The sequence below is a fragment of the Acinonyx jubatus genome, chromosome A3 (genome assembly GCF_027475565.1).
Source record: "Acinonyx jubatus isolate Ajub_Pintada_27869175 chromosome A3, VMU_Ajub_asm_v1.0, whole genome shotgun sequence".
Classification (NCBI taxonomy): domain Eukaryota; kingdom Metazoa; phylum Chordata; class Mammalia; order Carnivora; family Felidae; genus Acinonyx; species Acinonyx jubatus.
Window position 1 is genome coordinate 68049956 of NC_069388.1, and position 20634 is coordinate 68070589.

General features: G+C 41.6%; 1 protein-coding gene across 26 annotated transcripts in view; it reads right to left on the reverse strand.

Annotated features, from left to right (window-relative positions):
- The window catches only part of NRXN1 (neurexin 1), a 1120881-nt gene that overhangs the window by 411664 nt on the left and 688583 nt on the right, over window positions 1-20634 (reverse strand). Inside the window, exon 1 of one of the 26 annotated variants that reach the window (XM_027072490.2) lies at window positions 13555-17692. The exons of 22 other annotated variants lie outside the window; for them this stretch is intronic. In XM_027072490.2, the coding sequence (XP_026928291.1) occupies window positions 13555-13804 (250 nt within the window). In that variant the 5' untranslated portion in view covers window positions 13805-17692. Of the gene's footprint in view, window positions 1-13554; window positions 17693-20634 lie in introns of those variants that run through there. 3 more of the 26 variants (XM_027072489.2, XM_027072492.2, XM_027072491.2) reach the window with 3 other exon arrangements.

Consider the following 20634-nt stretch of genomic DNA (forward strand, 5'->3'; position numbering starts at 1 on the left):
TGTCTGTCTACTCCATTTGATGGTGTAAATGAAGCCTCTGGTATGTCTGTAAAGCAGTGGTAGGGTGAAAATGAGATGTATTTGACATCTCATTGCTGCTGCTCTAGGACATTGGGAAGGCCTCCCAGAGGCCTGAAAGAACAGGATGCAGGCAGGTTGAATTTTAAAGCCCAAGGCAACAGAATGGATTTGACTGTCTCTTTCAGGGCCTGTGTCCTGTGGGAGTCACTAAGACAATGTCCCACCACAAGTAGCAGGCACTTGATAAGCATTGTTGACTAATGATTGGTCTCTGCCTTCTTGGCACTCTTAGGACAGTGATATGCCAGCATAGAGTGTACAAATACCCACATTTGGTAATAACCTAAATATCTGCATATTGTGAATGAGGAGGCTGAATGAAAGAAATTATGTAAAAACAGAAAGTCAGTTCCCTACATGTCCCTCCTTTATCATTTTCTCTCTGCAGATAAAGGACATTTAACAGTGAGGATATCAGGCTTCCTAAAGGCAAGGGAAGGACAGAGCACTGCCCTGCTCTTTGAAGGTTTTTTGTCTCTGTGTGTTTGTCCATCACTCAGGAGTGTGTTCCTCTGTAGTACCTTAAAGCCAGCATCCAGTAAGCACAACATCGTGTTTTACAGCTAAACTAAGAATGAGTTCTCTGTAGAAATTATGTCTCTGCTGAAAATTGTATCTCTGACTTCTGAACACCTACAGTGCTACAGTGCAGACTGCCAAGGCATGTTCACTGGGCCCTGTTTTATGAATGGCAGGCACTCCATATGAAGAGTCTCCAGATTCTCCAAAATACTATGGAATGCATGAATGCATAAGGTAGGACTTAGACTCATATGTCATAAGCCCCAGAGGAGCCAGGCAATGCTTTCTCCAGGAACATTCTTCATTATCTGTTATCTAGAAAGTCATCTTCATTTAGGGGAAAATTCAAGCTGCCTGGTTTCATAAGTTAAACTTGTTGGTGGCACTCATATACCACAATAAGAAAACCTTGGGGGAAGCGCAATAAAGACAATAACTTTAGCTTTATCAGCTGCTTATCTTAAACATGTCTTGCTTTGTCTGAAATACTCACTTCAAAGCATTTCTTCACACTTTGGGGTATGAAAGTAATGCGTCACTCCATAAAGTTACTCTATCTCAAATGCTACATCATCCCAGGTGATCACATACTTGAAATAAATGTGCTTCTGACCATCATTAAATTTTGCCTACCACACCATCCCTAAGATAGCCTCTTTTTAGAAAGGATAAAAAAAATCAAGCATGGATATTAAGTTCCTGTTGAAACATTCACTTATTTTAGGAAATTGGCTAGCTACCTTTTAAAAGTAGGTGATTAAATTACAGTTGCTGGGCATTTTCATTTGATTTAGCATTCTCAAATGCTTATGTTCTGTTTAAATGCTAGACTCTTAGCATTTGGCTACGACATAAGCAAAGTGGCCATTGTAAAAGAAGTGACATAGCGATTCTGGGCCAGGAAATACTGTTTCTCTTACGGAAATCTCTTTCAGCTGTAATATAGCCAGGTAAAGTTGGCTTTGTGTTTGCTGACATTTTCAGAGGCTGATTGGGCAAAAAAAAAGTGTATGCTCATTTTCCTAAGTCTCTCATCATCATCAATGCTCTCTCCTCCCCCACCCTATCTTAAGGAATCCTCATCTAAATTCAAAAAGAAATTTCTAAAGAAAACAAAGTCCAACACCATGATGCATCAATAGCTTTTATAGTTCAGCCCTGATGCAGTGTTCCTGGTTTAACTCCCAAAGGAAGAGAGGGCATAAAAACTGTTGGTTTTATGCATAATATCTTCTAATTAATATCTGCACCATCCTTTTTCGGATGAATCAAATGCCAGGAAAGGATCTCAATTTCAACCCCTTGTCTTTATCCACCAAGTTGATCTAGCATGATGAGAAGACAATCTATTTTAAAAGACTCCAAGGATAATAGTGTTTATAACTAACTTCAGTCTTTGTTTTTTTTCCTTAATGGAGTCTAGGGGAGAGAAGACCCAACGCTGGAAAGAGGTTAATCTATTACTGGAAAAGTAGCCACCATTTATCAGGTCCTGTGTCAGATGATTATATAAAGTAGTCTTCATGACAACCCTACAGAGTAGATATTATAGGTCCTACTTTACTCTCAAGGAGGAAAATCTTACTCTTGAGGCACAGAAAGGTTTAGAAACTTGCCCAAGGTCAGTTAGATATAGATACAAGACCTAAAAAAACAAACAACAACAAAAAAACCCAATCCTTTATCTCGTTATGGAATTCCTAGAATTTCAGCAGTGTTAATATAAGTGGTATTAAATTGAGAAACAAACAAAAAATCTCTAAGAAAAATGTAGCTCAAACTTCAAAGCATTTACCACCTATTCTGAATGATTTCCCAACTTATAGTCTAATTAGAAATGACTGGCAGATGGGCACCTGGGTGGCTCAATCAGTTAAGCATCTGACTTCAGCTCAGGTCCTGATCTCACTGCTAGTGAGTTTGAGCCCCATGTTGAGCGTGGAGCTGAGGGCTCAGAGCCTGGAACCTACTTTGGATTCTGTGTGTGTCTCTCTCTCTCTCTGCCTTGGCTCGTCTTCTCTTTCTCTCTCTCTCAAGAATAAACATTTAAAAAAAATAAAAATAAAACAAATGAGTGGCAGAAATCCTTAAATTTTTTCTGTAGTCATATAATACCATGCCTAAGAGAGAGGAAGACACAGAATCTGAAGCAGGCTCCAGGCTCTGAGATGTCAGCACAGAGCCGGATGCTGGGCTCTCAAACTCGTGAACCATGAGATCATGACCTGAGCCAAAGTTGGATGCTCAACCGAAAGAGCCACCCAGGCACCCTTAAAAATATACAATTTTATTTAACCATTTATAGAAGGATTCTTTTCATCTCATAAGACTATAATCATAATCAGATAAAATGCAACTGTTCTTTTTTAATTGTAAATCATGGCTTCACTTGCAAATTAGTCTATTATCACAGCAGATCTACCAATTTGGTGGGGAATGTATTTGCCAACTAGAATGAAAGAAGTTAATAAACATTAATAAGCATCTTTAATCAATCACTCCTTTACTCTTGGTGTGGTGGTAGATATTGAGATTAATAAGTCATTCAAGGGGCGCCTGGGTGGCTCAGTCGGTTAAGGGTTGGACTTCGGCTCAGGTCATGATCTCACGGTATGTGAGTTTGAGCCCCACACGATCTCATGGTATGTGAGTTCGAGCCCGGAGTCAAGCTCTATGCCAACAGATCGGAGCCTGGGGCCTGCTTCAGGTTCTGTGTCTCCCTCTGTCTCTGCCCCTCCCCCTGCTCACACTTTCTCTCTCTCTCTCAATAACAAACAAACATTAAAATAATAATAAATAAATAAAAATAAGTCATTCAAAACAAATAAAGTGATGAGGAAGGGAGGCACAGGAAGCCTCCTGATGCCCTGTGTAGTTAAGGAGCACAATGCATAAACACAAATTGGCAGATAAGGATAAGGTACTAAACCTTCAGCGAATGACTTGCTGGAAATTAAACAAAGTAAATCCAGATAGTCATCCTTGGTTGCCCCCCTATGTACTGCTGGTGATAAGAGCTGGAGGAGAAAATAAAATGCTCAGTCAGGATAAATGAGGCTTGTTGGTTGCATAACGTAGGGGTTACAAACATGGGCTTCCAAGTGAGCCTGCTTGGGTTTAAATCCAGGTCCCAGAACTTTAGTTTTTATAATCTTGTCATTTCTTAACCCCAGTGTGCCTTAATATCCTTGTGTGTAGAATGGAAGATTGATATGAGTACTTCACAGAGTGTTGAGGATTAAATGAGTTGATATTTGGTTAAGGGATTAGAACAATTCCTAATGTATAATTAGGACTAATTGATTAATAAATAAATAAATGATGTAATTGGCCATTTACTACCACTTTCATAGCCCTGGTTCTTCTATGCACAGCCTTTTCACTGGGATAGAATAAGAAATAGTGAAATACCTCAACAGCATCTAAGTCACTCCATTACTATAAGCCAAGAGCTGAATTGATTTTTTGTGAAAAGATAGTTAAAATTTTTATTTTATTTGAAAATAAGAGCAACATCTTATGTTTAAAAATAAGATTACTAATGCAAAGGTTTTATAACTGGCAAGTTCAAGTAGACTATTGGTATATATTTCAATCATCACAAAGGTACCCAATCAATACCTCATGTGTATACAAAAACATAGGCTATTGTATAAGGTATTTGTCAGAGATTCATTGGCAGTATTCTACTTTTGATTATGGTATGATAAGTTGTCCATTGTAGAATCAAACCTCTATTATCTCATTTAGGACAAGTCCCAAAGAGAAGAATGAATGGGGAAACCAAATATATTATTTGCATATATAACAGCATGTCCAATTAACCACTATGCTGAAAGATAAATTTAATGTTCATCTTATTCCGCCATATGCTATTACTCTGACAGTAGCTATGGAAAATGACTGATACAGAGTATTGCCATTCTGAAAATGTTAAAGGTACACTTCAAGGAATTTAGTCTAGAGTGTTAGAAAAGTTTCATTACTTCAACTCTGGAAAGGTGTAATGTAGAAAATGATCAATTTTCAATGAGTATGTTAGTCATAAATAATCCAACATGGAAAGATTTTCAGAAGTCTATGTGAAATACAAAATAAATAGACTAGCAAATAATACCCTTCAAGAAAAAGAGAAAGCTCAATTTCTGTAATACACCTTCTAGGCAAAAATTCTGAGATATTTAAACTCGTCATGATCCAGTCCTATTTCTCTATAACAGATTGTAACATACTTGATAATGAAAAGGTAATGACATATACATTGGCATGGATATAAACTAGAGAATTTATCAGGTTAAGAAAGGCAACATCTTGAAAAAAAATAAAAGGAAAACTCATCAGGAAAACTGCATACTTCTTTAAAACACCCTGCTGCATATCCAAATGAAAGTGCTAACTGGATACTCCCAGAGTACTATGACATTGAACTTCCATATTTGCTCTGAATATATTTTTTAGAACAGCACTGCAACCAGAGTGATGTGCTTTATTCTGTGTAACTATCCATACTTTAGATCATCTGATCTTAAAGTAAAATTAGAGATTTCAGAACCCCAAATCATCTCAGTTTTAAGAAGCATCAGAAATACCACTTCTGTTTAGCAGCCCTGCATCCTGTAGTCATCTAGAAAAATATGCTATGATGACCAGATGGTAACTAATAGCCAAGACAGGCTGAACCACATAAATAATTACATGTACCAATGTTAGTCCAATGGCAACTCATATAATCAAAACAACTGTGCAGAACTGATGTCCAAGTCAGTAAATGTCACTGCCGTGTATTTTACCACACAGTAAAAATCACTTCTTTAACATTTACTTAAAAGTTTTATTTCTAGTTACTAATTCCCAGACATATTTCATAATACTTTTTGCACCAATATAGTTATATGAAAAAAAAAACAAACCACACCAAATATGTACATGACTATATAGCAAAGTCCATAATGGGGTCACATTATATAATACATTTGAACTAGAGATCCCATAACTAAAAGGGGTCTAGAATTTTTACTTTCTCTCTCTCTGTCTCTCTCTCTCTCTCTCTCTGTCTCTCTCTCTCTCTCTCTCTCTCTCTCTCTCTCTCTCACACACACACACACACACACACACAAATGGCTACCAGATTCATACAAGCTTCATGTAAAACAATATGGACATAACCACATATCTTAGAAGTACATTGGAGAAATAAACTTTCTACACTACTTCAGTTCCGATCCACAAATCCCATAGATATCAAGTTCACAAAAATCACAGACAGCAGTTTATTCTTATCTGCCTGTATACTTAGTGATTAACAGAAAATTTGCTTAGTAACCATCATCTTTTAGTGATAAAATGTTTTTTATTATAATTGCTACTATTTATTAATAATATTATTTGTCATGGAGTATAATACTTTAAGTTGAATTTGAAAATGCCCCTCATTTATGAATCCATACCCATCTTACCACCTACTCTCAGCCAAGTATCAGAATGTAGTATTAACTATAGTTTCTTCTGCCAGAATGGAGATACAAAATTCATATATGTAGTCACTTGAAATTCTTAATAACTATATCAGTTAGCTCCCAATTCTTGGCCAATTTTCTTCTTAATGAAGAAACTTTTTTTTTTCTTGAGAAAGTAAATTGGAAAATGACGACACTAGGACAAAATTCAGACCTTCTAAATTTAAATGCAGTATTTTTTTTAAAAAACCTTGCCTCTTAACATACTATAGTGGAAAAGCAACAGTACTGCAGATACTTATTAATTAAGTGACCCTGGCAGAACCATTGCCTCTCTAAATCTACTTCCCTGTCAGCAAAATGGTTATCATGAGCCCTGCCAGGGTTATGATGTTGATTAAATGAGACACTTTACATGAGGGCTCTGTGGAAATGTATACTTAAAATATAGCTGTTTTTACTAAGTTTCTGTCTAAAGCTTGAGGGAATTCATTCTTAGATGATCCACATGGAGAAAAAATCTTGCATTTTGTGAGAGAAAGGAATATTTAAAAGGCTATCACCAATTTCTGCGCAGAGAGATATTTGACACCCCACACAGACCAAAAAAATAAAAAAAAAAAATAAGAAGCAAACAAAAACTGGGGAAGAAGACCAGGTAAAGGAAACAGGTGCCTTTTCTAAGAGATATTCCTCAGAACCTCAACTGAAAGGCAAGTGTCCTGATCCTGGCCCCCCCACATGGTTCCTGTGCACCTAAGTAAGCCATTCTAACTCATGAAGAAGACAACACAATGGCTTAAGGGACCTGAATACAATCTTTGCAAAAATATCTCCAGTTATGGTATGTTTAGGATCAATAAGGCTCTGGAAAAAGACAACAGGAGTATGAGGATTTTAAGAGCTTCTTTTAATCTAAGGAATCTTAGAACTCAAAGTTGGAAATGATCTTAGTCCAATTAAAAATATGAATGACAAAAAACAATACAAAAAGCCATGCTCAACATTATTGTTAAGATCATAGCACATAAAATAACCAATTGTGTCTTTTACTAAGAATGAGGCACACAATGTTGTGTAAATGAGGCACTGACAGCTGTCTATGAGGATAAACACCATCACTGGATGAATCAGAACTGGAACTCATGTCTCCTGGGTTCAAGTCTGTTTTTTCCACTTCATATTGTCTTCTCCCTGAAATCTCTTCTAATTTTTTAAAATTTTATTTTATCATGGTAAGAACACTTAACATGAGATCTACCTGCTTAACGAATTTTTTTTTTTTTTTTATCATTTACTCATTTTTGAGAGACAGAGCATGAGCAGGGGAGAGGCAGAAAGAGAGGAAGCCCAGAATCCAAAGCAGGCTCCAGGCTCTGAGCTGTCAACACAGAGCCGGATGCGGGGCTCGAGCCCACTGGCCATGAGATCATGACCCGGGTCAAAGTCAGACACTTAACTGAATGAGCCACCCAGGCACCCCTTAACAAATTTTTAAGTGTGCAATACAGTATTGTTACTATAAGCACAATGTGCTACAGCTGTAGCACCTATTCATCTTGTACAACTCAACTTTATGCCCACTGATTAGCAACTCCCCAGTCCCTCTTTTGCCCAGCTTCTGGCAACCACCATACCCTTCCCGATTCTATGAAGTTGACTATTTTAGATACTTCATGTAAGTGGAGTATTTGTCGTCCTGTGACTGGCTTATCTAACTCAGCATAATGTCCTCAAGGATCACCCGTGATATAACATACCAAAGAAGTATGTTCTTCTTTGTTGAGGTTGAATAATATTCCCTTATATGCATGTAGTATATTTTCTTTATCCATTCAACGAAAATCACACTGAGATATCACCTTACACCTATTAGAATTGCTATTATCGAAAAGACAACAAATTTTGACAAGGATGTAGGGAAAATGAAATCCTTGTACACCACTGGGAGGAATCCAAAATGGTGCAGGCATTGTGAAAAATAGATGGAAGTTCTTTAAAAGAAACACACACACACACACACACACACACACACAAAACAAAGCAACAACAACAACAACAAAACTATCACATGATCCAACAATGCCACTTTTTTGTATTTATCTGAAAAATCTAAAATCAGGATTTGGAAGAGATATTCGCACTCCCATGTTATTTAGAGCAGTCTTCAAAACAGCCAAGATGTGTAAACAACCTAAATGTCTAATTTTTTTTTTAAACAAACATTTATTTGGGGCCTATTATAGTCTGGGCACTTATCAAACCCATGGTCTCATTTATTCTCCACTGAGATATAACTGATATTTTCATTTTACAGACTGAGAAAACAATCTTAGTGAGGACAAATAGTTTAGTAAATTTATACGATGCTAGAAAGTGGCAGCGGCCAGATTTTCACATAGATATGCTTCTGTGAATTATCTTCACCAGATCAGGCTGCCTCAATTATTTTTACAGTGGTATGAATCTAAGTCAGTGAAGCTGCTGTCTTAAATACATTTGCCTTATCTCTTTTTGAAAAATAAAAGACTTTATATTTTGTTAGAAGAAATATACCTAGCAACTTAGTGAAAAGCAATTATGCAAGTAGCCCTTTATACAACATTAATATTAAAGGACAAGGTAACACAATGTAGATAAAATCCACTATGTTGACGTTTTTATAAGATCATTTCATGTTGAGCATCAGATGATTGCTACACACACATAAACTTTATGTTTTTTGCCTTTATGCTCAGAGGCTATTTGTTTGTAAAGAACAAGTTTTGTTTGTCTGCTTAAAGATTAACTGTTTCTAACAGTAGCTTGGATTTTTGGAACTAAACTAAATTTTCTGATGGTCCTGCCTTGGGTATCTTGCTCTTCCTCCCTTACCTCTATTCCCATTATCCCAATTACTATCCGGCCTTCCATGGTACCTGGCGCACAAATACAAAAACATGCACATACTATATATTTTCTGAAGCAATGGATGGACAATCAACAAAAATAAATAAATATATCAAAGTGGAGGGCAACCAAAAGTTACCCTAGAGTCTTGGATTACTTGGACCATGATTGATTAAAAACTTCTTCTAGATATATTACCTGACCGTCTTATCTAAAATAGCATTGCAGTGATGCATATTTTTGTCCAAAAAGCCAAAGTAAGAAAGAGGTGTAAGGTAGAAATGTCTACTTCAGCAGAATATTCATAGCCAAAAATGTTTTGGGTCACACGTATGAATTAATTACCAGAAAAGCTAAATTTTTCTTCAATGCTAAGTGAAGTATATTGCAAAAGGTTTTGCTAACTTTCTTGGTTGCTAGACAAAGGAGCAAAGGGATCAGTGTATCACTGCAACTTTCGTCCCTGAGAAAAACAAAAGAAAAACAAAATCCTCCTCAGCAGAATCAATGAAGTGACCAGTGGGGCATCAGTGAGGTGTCATCAGCCTCCCTTACAGCATTGATTGTTGTTACTACATGTTGGAAGCAAAATGCTATGCTCTGGTCCTTGCAATGATTTCATCTCCAAGAGATCAACCATTAAAGCACATGGTGGACCCTCTCAGTTGCTCTGGGCTATGGGCCACGAAGCCTTGATTCTAATTCCTCTTTGACTTTGATCAGAGATTTGGCTCCATTTTCCAGGGCACCTATGGTGTGCTTCAGTATCCTTATAAGGAAAATGTTAAACTCCCTCCAAAACTGACTGGTCCTCAGAGAAGTTAGTGTATGTACAGAAGTGCCTCAGAAAGAGAAATGTTATAAATTCAAGATGTAATTATTATTCTTATATAACAGCACTGGGCTACTTCAATTATAAACCACCCTTTTAAAATCTGTTAACATTCCCTTCTGGGGAAGCCCTTTTGCCCTTTAATATTATAAGCTAATCATGACAGTATAATTTCCGGAGCTCATATTTGTGGGAGGAGAACGGCTGGCACTGGTAGGTTCAATTTTATGATGGCTTTCTCCTTCCTTTATCTCTGAAAACTACTGAGAGAGGCTCTAAGCTAATTTTTGAAAGTACGCAGAGGTTCCTAGGAAAGCCAAGAGTGGATATGGGAACCTGAGCACTGCGCTGACATCATTCTATGTTTGGCACAAATGGCACATTGCTAAAGAAATACTAACTGAACACACTGGTCTATTCTGAACTCTAGCCTGCTTTAAGTAGCATCCTTAATTATAAGCAGGCTTGTTTTTTTAATCATATATAGTCACACAGCTCTCTGTTTTTTAAAATAGAAATATAATTTTTTATGGAGGTGTTTTTCATCATTTATATTTTTAAGTATATGCAAAATAAAAATGGGATTCTGTGGTGATCTCAAAACCTGCTTCTCATATGCATTAAAAAAAAAAAAAAGAAAAGAAAAGAAAAGAAAACCTCATCATAATCTCTGCAACTGGGTCAGCTTGCACAAAGATGCTCAGGGTAGCCATAAGCGCTTTCAGCACCCTGCAATCCTTGTAAGTGACACCTCATAATAGTGCAAATGAAGCATGGCAAGATGAGAAAATGAAGAAGAATGAACCTGGATAGTCGACCCAGCAGTTTTCAAAACACAGAGAGGTTAGATTCAATATTATTCCCTAAAATACACCACACATGATTTTTCTTTTACACATTCGAGCATATACGGTGCTTTCCCTATTAAGAAAAAAAAAAAAAAACGCTTATGATTCCAAGAAATTCTAATACAAAAAACAGGCTGGCTCCTTTGTTCATCAACATATGTATGTTTTCAATAATCTCAAGTTTTGAACTAAACCTCATTTACACCTGCCTTGATTTTCAACTAGGAATTTACCCTATCGTCAGTCACCTTTGCTCTTCCCCTTCACCCTCATCTATTAGGCTCAAAGATTATTTCCTTGTGGGCCCTTAGTCTAATTAGCTGAATGTTCGGACAATTTATTGACCCAGCAAATTCAACATCACCTCTTTCTTATAGGTTTCTTTTAAGCCACCACCCTGCCTGCCCAGCTCTCAGCCCCTCCCCATCCCCCACCCGTGAGAGGCTTATTTCATCTTTAATGTTCCTTGATTGTTCTCTAGCTAGAGTTAATTCCCTCTCCACGTAAGGAAAGGGATAAAGTATGAAAGATTCACACCAGCTTTTATTTGGTGGAGAATGGCTGCTGACAGGTAAGTTTGTTACTCTGATTTTAAAAAAAAAGAAGAAGAAGAAATCAGAGAGGTTCATCCAAAAGTATGTGTAAAGAGGGTGGAGAGAGTTTCAAAAACAAACAAATGTGACCATACAATATAACCTTCAAAGGAAAGAGAAAGTTCTCTGACCCAAAAGAATAATACCAACCACTGCCCCCCACTGCCTTCTATCCTGTCTCTTTTTCAACGATACATGCTCCTAGGTTTTCATTCACATACAGAGACAAGCAATGTATTCTGGAGGGAAAAAGAAAGAAAGACAAAAATGTCTGTAAAGACCAGCAGACGGCGCCTGACTGGGGTAGCAGCTGCAGTGTCTGGGAGAGGAGCGCCCCGCTCTGCGGCAGGGCCCCTAGCCGTTCTCCTCTCCCCCTTTCCCCATTTCCCCAGGGTGCTCCCCGTTCAGCTGCCTCAGCCCTCGGGAGAGGCAGAGCCACAGTAAAGGAGAAGTTAATATGCACAGGAGGTTTTTAGCCAAGTGCTTCCCACTGGTACAGTTAGACACCCCATCCCCTCGAATACCCCCATCTGGCTCACCTCACCTACCCACGCTCTGTCTGCCCCTCCCATACCCCCACTGGTCTCCCTCCCGTGGGACTCACCCAGTCGTGCACAAAGGCAGGGCAGTGGGTGAGACCCGCACCAGGTAAAAGGAGCAACAAGGTCCGGGAATACTGTGAGCAAGTGGTGAGAGCAACAGAAACTCCTTACTGTTTCACAGGGATCTAGCCCCTCGGCTGGTCTCAGCTCAGAAGCCCAGGTGTGGGGCATCATCCTGTTTTCATCCTAGGCACTCTTAACTGGAGAAAATTCTTGAGAGGAACCAGGGGAAGGAAGGGAAGAGATTCCTAGGACCTACAGTGAGGTAGGTCTCTAGGCCACTCCTAAAGAGGAGTTGTCAAGAGGATTTGTTCTCTCTTCAGTGAGGTTAAGCTACAAGCTAACCAGAATTGTCCTCAGACAGGAAGCCTATCCCTGGGGAGGAGGGCCATCCAGGTATAAGCAACAGCTGTTCAGGGGAGAAGAATTCCCCGGGGAGAGGGGCAAAGGCTCTAAAGCTGAATGAAGTCTGAAAGAGGAAGGGGCCCTGCAAGGAAAAGGGGGCAGGAGAAGGGATAGAAGTGTCCACAACTTTTACCCTGTCTTTTCAAGTGGAAGACTTTACTTACACTGAGGGAGAATAAACACTGGTAGTGGGAAAGACTCCCCCAAACAGTTTGATGCTTTATTTATTGGCAGTTCAGGGAATCTGAAATAGGCACTTCTCTGAAGATGAGAGGAATCTGGCCTTACATTCTCCGCCACTCTGGAGAAGAAACCTACCAACCAAGGCTTTTCTCCACACTCTGCTCTTTACAAAGGAAGCTGAGGTCAGGAGAATAACTTCACTCTACTCTAACTTCTCCTCCAGGCAGACCTCCTGGCTTAGACCAGCCAGCCTTGACCCACCAGCCCTCTCTGGGAAGCACTCAACTCTGAGGAAGAAGGCAGCAGGCCCTCCTTCATCCCAACAGCCTTCAAAGAGGATCCCCAGGGAGATGGGTTTGGGTAGCCAAACCTCTCCCTGCCCTGTTTAAAAACAAAACAAAACAAACAAACAAACAACAACTCAGTCCAATCACCTAGAAAGAGAAGTGTGTCTGTGTGGGGATGGAGCAAAGGGGATGGTATTCAGAGGTCGTCTCCGAGCCTGGCAGGGGGGCTGGCCAGCAGCGGGGAGGGTGCCTCGGTGACCATCCTACCTTCTCCAGTTAAGGGAAGAGGTGGATGCTAAAGCAGTTGCATCCTGCTGAGCGAGTCCTGGGACCACAACCGCTTCACTGTCACTGCAGTCTGGGCACACTTTGAAGGAATGTGCGAGCTGGAACCTCTCCCTCCCCCAGGCCTGGGAAAATGGGCAGGAGGTGGGGCAGCACACACAGCACAGACAAAAGGTTCTGCAGAGCCCTCCTCTCTGTGGCTCTCAGGTCCCTCGGCTGAGCGCGACGCCCCATCCGGCCACACCGAGTGACCTTCTGACTAGCAACGCCCCCTTCCCGCGGGGCCCAGGCGCCCGGCCAGGGACGGTCGTTAATAGGTGCCCACATCTCTCCTCCCGGCACCCCGACAAGAAGCGCCCCTCCCACCCCTCACCATAAACACCCGCGACGCCTTCCCCCAGCCCCTTTCTATTGTCTTCAAAGAGATAAGTGGCTCCCACCAAACACACCCAAATGCACCTCCCTTTCTCGCGCTCCCATTTCTCTGAGCCTTAGGGGCCAAGAAGCGAGCGCAGGGCTGGAAGGGAGGAGACAGGGAGTAACCCGCGAGAACTTGGCACCTCAGACCCACCGTGTCCGCCTCGCAAGGATGCCGGTGACCTGTAGATTGCAATAGGCACTGAATGATGCTTGCTGCTGCCATGGAAATGGTGGATGTGGTGCGCTCCCAAACTGGACGCCCCCCATGCCACTCCTAGGAGGCCGCTGAGGGTGAGCGGGACTATCCAGAGCAGGGCCAGGCGCCCCCCTGCGCCGCCGCCGCCGCCGCCGCCCCCGGGCGAGCCCAGCTCGGCGCCGCACCGGAGCATCCTCTGGTACATGGCGGGGCGCCCGCCGAGGGGCAACCGCCGCGAGAGGCAAAGTTTGGGGCGCAGGGAGGGGCGAGGGCGCCGGAGAGCGGGCGGCTCCGGGTGGGCTGAGGGGCCGGCCGCCTCACCGCGCCAGGGCACCCATCCTCTCCCTCCTTCGGACAGTCTTCTCGGGGTCCTGGAGTCCGCCGTGCCGTGCGCCCCAAAGAATCCGAAACATAGCCGAGGCGAATGCAGCTGATGGGGGGGCTTGTCCGGGAAGGCGGCCCCGGGGAGCAGCGAGCGCGGAGCGAGCGGCTGCTCCCAGATTTCCAGGGCTCCAGGTTCTCGAGAGATACTCCCAAAGAGTTTCGGGCGAGAGTGCGTGCCGGGGGGTGGGGAGCGGGGAAATTGTTTAAAGCTCCTCCCGGAGGGTCCTCACTTCTACATGACAGCCATCCACCGCGATTCCACTAGGTAAATCCATTTAGCATCGTGTGTGGGGACTGGGGAGGCTACTTCGCCGGCCCGACCTCCTTTCAAGGGAGAAGCAGACCCCATGGAATCGAGGTGCCCCTTCCCTCCATCCAGCCCCGGCCGGCTCGCCCGACCGCGCCAGCCTCCCCCGGGCAGCGCGCGGAGCAGCGGCGCGCATCGCCTGCTCCCGAGGCAATCCCCGCGTCCGCCGCCTCCTGACACTTACGCCCGGCGAGGGGTTCAGAGGCAAGAGTGCACCTTATGGAGGAAGCGGGGGATCGAACGGGGGAAAGGGAGCTGAGCAAAAGAGGAAGCAGACGAAGGAGTAGGGCGGGGGTGGGGGGGGGGGGAGAGAAGAAAAGAAAAAGAAAAAAGAAAAAAGAAAAGAAAAGAAAAACCACACACGCTGGTGAAGCGAGGGGCTCTATGCAAATCTGCAGTCTCCAAACAGCAAATCACTGAAGCTCGGATGCAATGCAGAGGACGAGCCTATGTAACGAGGGAGGCTGGTCTAGCTTCCCACAAAAATCGCCCTGCTTTGCCTCTCTCATGCATTCTCCACACATCAAAGGGACACGTGTACTGCGATGCGGGGAACACCTAAAAAGCAACTCTCCCTCCTCTGCCAGGTGATCCCTCCGTCTGAATTACAACGGCAAATGGCACCCTTCCCCTACCCCTATGGTTTAGATGTAACCAGTGTCTTGAGAGCTCTTAAAAGGGAAAGAATTCGGCTCTTTTTATTGGACCAAACTTGTTCTGCCAGGTGTTCAAACCCAATCTTCTAAATATGGCTTGACACCATCTACTCAAGCATCAGTTTTGGTGATCTGTTAATTACACATATCACTCATAACAAAGAGTCCTCGATCCCACTACAATACCATATCTCATATAAGGCAGTGGAAATGCAGGGAACCAAAACACAGGAAGAGGAGGGGAAAAAAAAAAAAAGTGACTCCGGCAGCCAAGGGAGAGACAGAAAAAGAAAGAATGAAAGAGAGGAAGAAGGAGACAGGTGGTAAAGAGGAGGAAAGCAGAGGAGAGAAATAGAGTGAATGAGATTGCTTGTACTCCAAGACCCCCTACGGAAGCCTAGCTGTGATGATCTTTTGTAAGGGTGGAGTTTCGCCTTTCTCTCATGCTTTCTCATAAGGAAAATAGCACTAGGAAATAAAAATTCCTAAATCTAGTGCCTCCAAGGAAGAGAGGATGTTTATACCCTCTTGGTGAAATGCAGCATCTTTAACTGAAAGCTGCATGTCCTGGATGGGAGACCAGCAAAGCCAACATGCACCTAAAAGTAAAAATCTAGGACAGCAAGTGGAGTTGGCAAGGAGGACCACAGTCAGTGGAGGCTAGCAGACAGGATTTAGGACTATGACTAAAATACTCCCCTGGTTTCCAAAAGATGACAAAAACCATGACATGTCTAGTGGCTGAACATTTTGTCTTTATTCCTACTTAAAAACAAAGGAAAACAACTCTGAAAAAGCACTACTTCTCACTGGCTCCTCACTGTCTATGTAATCCCTTAAATCAACAAATACAAAGTCATGTATCAGGAAGATAAAAAAAAATGCTAGGAGGATTTGATTCAAATCAGCCATTCACAGAAGTGGCCATTTAGACTTGTATATTGCATCCTAGTTCCTAGGGTCCACCCTGGGACTCTGGTGGTCACTGTGTAACCACGGTCCAGGGGCCAACAAATCAAATCTGTAGCAATCCAGCATCTCACATTCCTGTCAAGTTTATGTGATTCTAACTAAAAATAATAATAATGATTCTTCAGTAGTTCACTAACTGAAACGGCTTAGCCATGCTAGAGAATATGCTTTTATCTTCTTAAATACACCATGTCTCCCAACTTCCCACAGCTGCTCAAAGAGCAACAGAACCCAAATTCAGCACCTTCCACTGTGTTCTGTTCCCACCCGTACCCCCAGGCCATTTCCTCTTCATTTTGTTATTTTTCAGCATGTGTATTTTAATTCATTAGCCAAGGGTTGTGAATATTCATTTTTAATACATCAAGTAAGCTTCAAAAGGAAAAGAAGAGGAAAACCATCCTGACAGTATGGAGTTAAGACTCCTGGTAATACTCTGATGGAGACATCTCACAGCGTTAGTATGGACAGAGTACTGGATTAGGACATAGGAAACCTGTGCTGCATTCTTGGCCCTGCCATTTACCGGTTATGTCACATTAGTCACTTGGCCTCTCCCTGAGGCTCCATAGCTTCCTTTATAAAATAGTCATGTTCCTATCTTTCCTAACAATCCCACAGGGCAGGAAGGCTATAATGCAATATTTAATGTGAGAGTACTTTAAAATATATCATATGCTCCCCACAGTTAAGGCATTATGTCTCTCCTCCCATATAGGTCTAACATATTTGAGCTGATTAGTCTGCATAGTTCATTCATTTCCCTTCCTCTATTGGAAACATAGAGTACTGTGTGCTCATATGCTCATATGTGGTGTAGATCTGTCCTTCCCTCTCCATCCAGATGGGAGATTCCTGAAGGGGAGAGGAGTCAAGTCTTCATCTGTACTCCCGTGAGTGCTGAGCATATGTGAAATATAAATTAGCCTCTTGGTGCATACAGTCAATTCTTATTATACATCGTACTTATGGTCTATAAAGTCACTACAGACACTGAATTAGGGAATACTGAACCGTTGCTCTAAGGGCTTAGGTTCCTACAAGCCTCGGTCACAGCATTTTCATCAACCAATCAATACATAACCTCATTTTATGTGTTTTTTTTTCTATTTAAAGACATCTTATTTAATATATTTGGTGTCTCATTAACACTGAACTCATCGTCAACATCACTAGAATTCAAACCTGAATAAAGTTTATCTAACGTACCTACTTTCTTTGAAAGGAATATGACAGCCTTCTTAAGCTTAGGAACATTAGATAGCACTTCAGCACTATGTTCAAGGGCCATTTTGAACAGCAAAATCACCAAAACCAAAACAAACAAAAAACACAAAAATGTGAAAAACATGGCACTAAATAGAACACAGAAAGAGCACTCGTTTATAGTATAAGAGCTAAAACGAGAAGGCAGAGTGTTGCCTTGTTTGACCTCAGCTGGAAGCTGGGTGTTAGGGACTCAAATTTTTTGCCACCCTGTGCATGTCTGTTAATGACCACCATAGTGCCACTATTATTGATTCGGAGGTTACAAATTTTAGTGAAGATGTGAATTCATATCTGAGATTAATGAGGATTTACTGAGTTTGTTATTCTCTTAAAAAATAGAGAAGGATGGAGCTGGGACTTTGGACAGTGATTTATATAAATTAAAGCCATAGGAGTAGAGTAAGTAAAGAATTCTGATGAACCTTCCCAAGAGCATTCCATGAAGAAGAGGGTCTCCTTCCTGTCTCACGTTGTCTCCAGCCTAGGGAGATAAAGGTAGGGTTAGGGAAAGGATAAGCCAGAAATCTCAGTTTTATGGGAGTCTCAAGAGCTAAAGAGGAAATATTTACAGCTGCCTTGAAAGAAGAAACTGTAGCTGCAGTTTTCAGGCAGATGTCTAGGGCACCTTCGCGATACCTGGGAGGATTGGGGTGGATGCTGTGATACTGATGCTGCAGTACTCCTTACAAATGGTCATAATTTGGTGGAATAAGGGGCCATTCTCTGCCCAGAGAGTGGTGGAAAGTCTTGTGAACAAACTTTTGCCCAATCTGACTGGTGCTTATTCATTCTGTCTCTTCAGCTGGTCAGTCCTTGTGGTTGGAACTGCATTATTTAAAGGAAACTGAGGCAGCCTCTAACAAATTGTTGTCAGGTGAGTTTAGAATTGGTTGGAGGAGACATGGTGCTTGGCTGCCTATAATTTACTCTTAAATATTTCAGCATAAACAGTGTAATATAAATGTGTGTTAGTGTTCTGTGTCCCAGGAGAGTCAGCTGCCTTCATCAGGAATTTATGCTCCAATGTCTCAACCAGAATTATAGAAGCCAGAGGTGGCTTCTAGAAGCCTTGGCTATCATCATCTCCAAGCATGATATGGCATTGCTCATTAATTACAATGTATGTTGAAAAAAAGGTTATAATTTGCAAAATAAATGACTCGTCAACTGGCATAATGGAGGTTAGGAATGGGTTCTCTTTGGTGAAGTTATTAACAGTCAAGATCAGTGGATTGGCCAAAATATTTTATAGACATGCTTTGCTTCCACTTGAACAGAGTATGTGAATCTAAGAGGCCTTTCGTCCTTTACCATAAGGAATGGTGCCATAATAATTGTACTAAGAACTAACACATTTGTAACTGGTACAAGTCTGAGAGAGGTAAATGTATTTGTTCATTTAATCATCACAAACCCATATGAAGTGGGTGCTATTTTTGATCCTTAACAGACCTTAGTCACCTAATTCTGACAGATGATGAGCTGGTTCCTGCCATATTAGCAAAATACTGCCATATTTGCACAACTTTTTTTGCAAGACATTTTTCATGTACCGAACAGAACCAAGAGCTGGAACTTCATCAAGCTTCCAGAACAGGCTATAAGATTTTGTGTCTACTTATTAATAAATGTCTGCTTTTGTAGCAGAAGTGGGTTTGCATTTGCATTCACTATGGCCTGCACTTTTGGGAACTCTTGAAAGAGTGGTTAACCCTACCCTGCCTCTAACAACGGTGGTTACTGGGATCTACGAAAAGAACCTAATAGCTGTGCATGGAAGATTGTCCTAGACCCATTCACAGCTAATAATGTATAATGAACAATAAATTAGGTAGCCTAACTTGGACAACGGTGTTAAGAAATGGGAGATGGGGGGGTGCCTGGGTGACTGAGTTGGTTAAGCATCCAACTTGGCCTCAGGTCATGATCTCATGGTTCTCAGTTCTCGGGAGTTTGAGCCCTGCTTCAGGTGAGCTCTATCCCCACTTGGGCAGGAGCTCAAGCCCTACTCTGGGCTCTCCACTGATGCTGACATTGCAGAGCCTACATGGGATTCTCTGTCTCTCCCTGTCTTTCTGCCCCTGACTCACTTGTGAGCTTGCTCTCTCTCTCTCTCTCTCTCTCTCTCTCTCTCTCTCAAAAATAAATAAATAATGTAAAAAGTAGAATATCTTAAAAAAAAAGAAAGAAATGGGAGATGGGTTTGAAAACTGAGGGGGTGGAAACAAAAGAAATGGAGGGAAAGAGGAGAATGAGTGGAAAGCGGAGTGTGCAGAGAAATGGAAAAGGACAGGTCATTTCAAATTATTTTTTCATTTTCCAAAAATCAACCCTTCTGCCTCAAGGAACAGGATGGTTGTCAGGCAGACACTTTCAACCTTTTCGTGTTTTCCTTAAACTTAATTGGAAATTCCTACAGGTCAGTATTAAGCTATTTAAACAGAAAAGTAGACACTAAAAGCAGCAGAGGAGAAGTATATTAAAACCCACAGGCAGCACCAATCTTTTAAAAATTAAAAATGAAGAGGGTGTCAGTCGTGCATTTTGCATTTCTACTAATGCCAGCACAATCAAAAGACAAGCAGACCCCACATCCATCTGCAGGCATTTCTGAGTTGGGATCCAGAGTGCAGAAAGAGGTAAAAATTCAAAAGTGGGTGTCCTCTGTGAAGCTATAGAGACAAGTCTCTGACCCCGTTACCTTTCTGGGTTAGTGCAGGTCCCTATGGGCATTCTGAGAAAGGATCTGAATAAGAGAGCAGGAGCATTGAGAGTAAAGTAAAACCAAATCAACCAACTAACTAACCAAACAATGAAACCATTAAAAAAAAAAAAAAAAAGGCCGGGGCTGAAAGCATTCCTGGAGATATTGTAGGGCAATCTCTTCTTTATTCAGATGATAAACTTGAGGCCCACAGATATAATAATCTTACCGAAAAGTCAGGTTTATTTAGGAAGTGTTTTCTTATCTGGAAGCATACTTTCATTTCCCACCACATATAGATCTAGGTTGGCGAATTCAGTCAGTGTAGCTATTACCTAGAACTTCCATATTGGAAGTTGGGTTCCAACACAATACTTCCTTCACTCAAATTGAATTAAAGCCTAGATGTGCAGTTTGTTTTGTGAAGCATGATTAGATTTATTCAATCAAGGTTAGTTGTATTTAGGACTGAAGTATTTTACCATCTGTATCTTTTCTCTTGCTCTATTTAATAAAAATTTCACGGGCACCTGGGTGGCTCAGTCGGTTGAGCTGCCGACTTCGGCTCAGGTCACGATCTCGCGGTCCGTGAGTTCGAGCCCCGCGTCGGGCTCTGTGCTGACAGCTCAGAGCCTGGAGCCTGTTTCGGATTCTGTGTCTCCCTCTCTCTGACCCTCCCCCGTTCATGCTCTGTCTCAAAGATAAATAAATGTTAAAAAAAAAAAATTTCACTAATGACATCC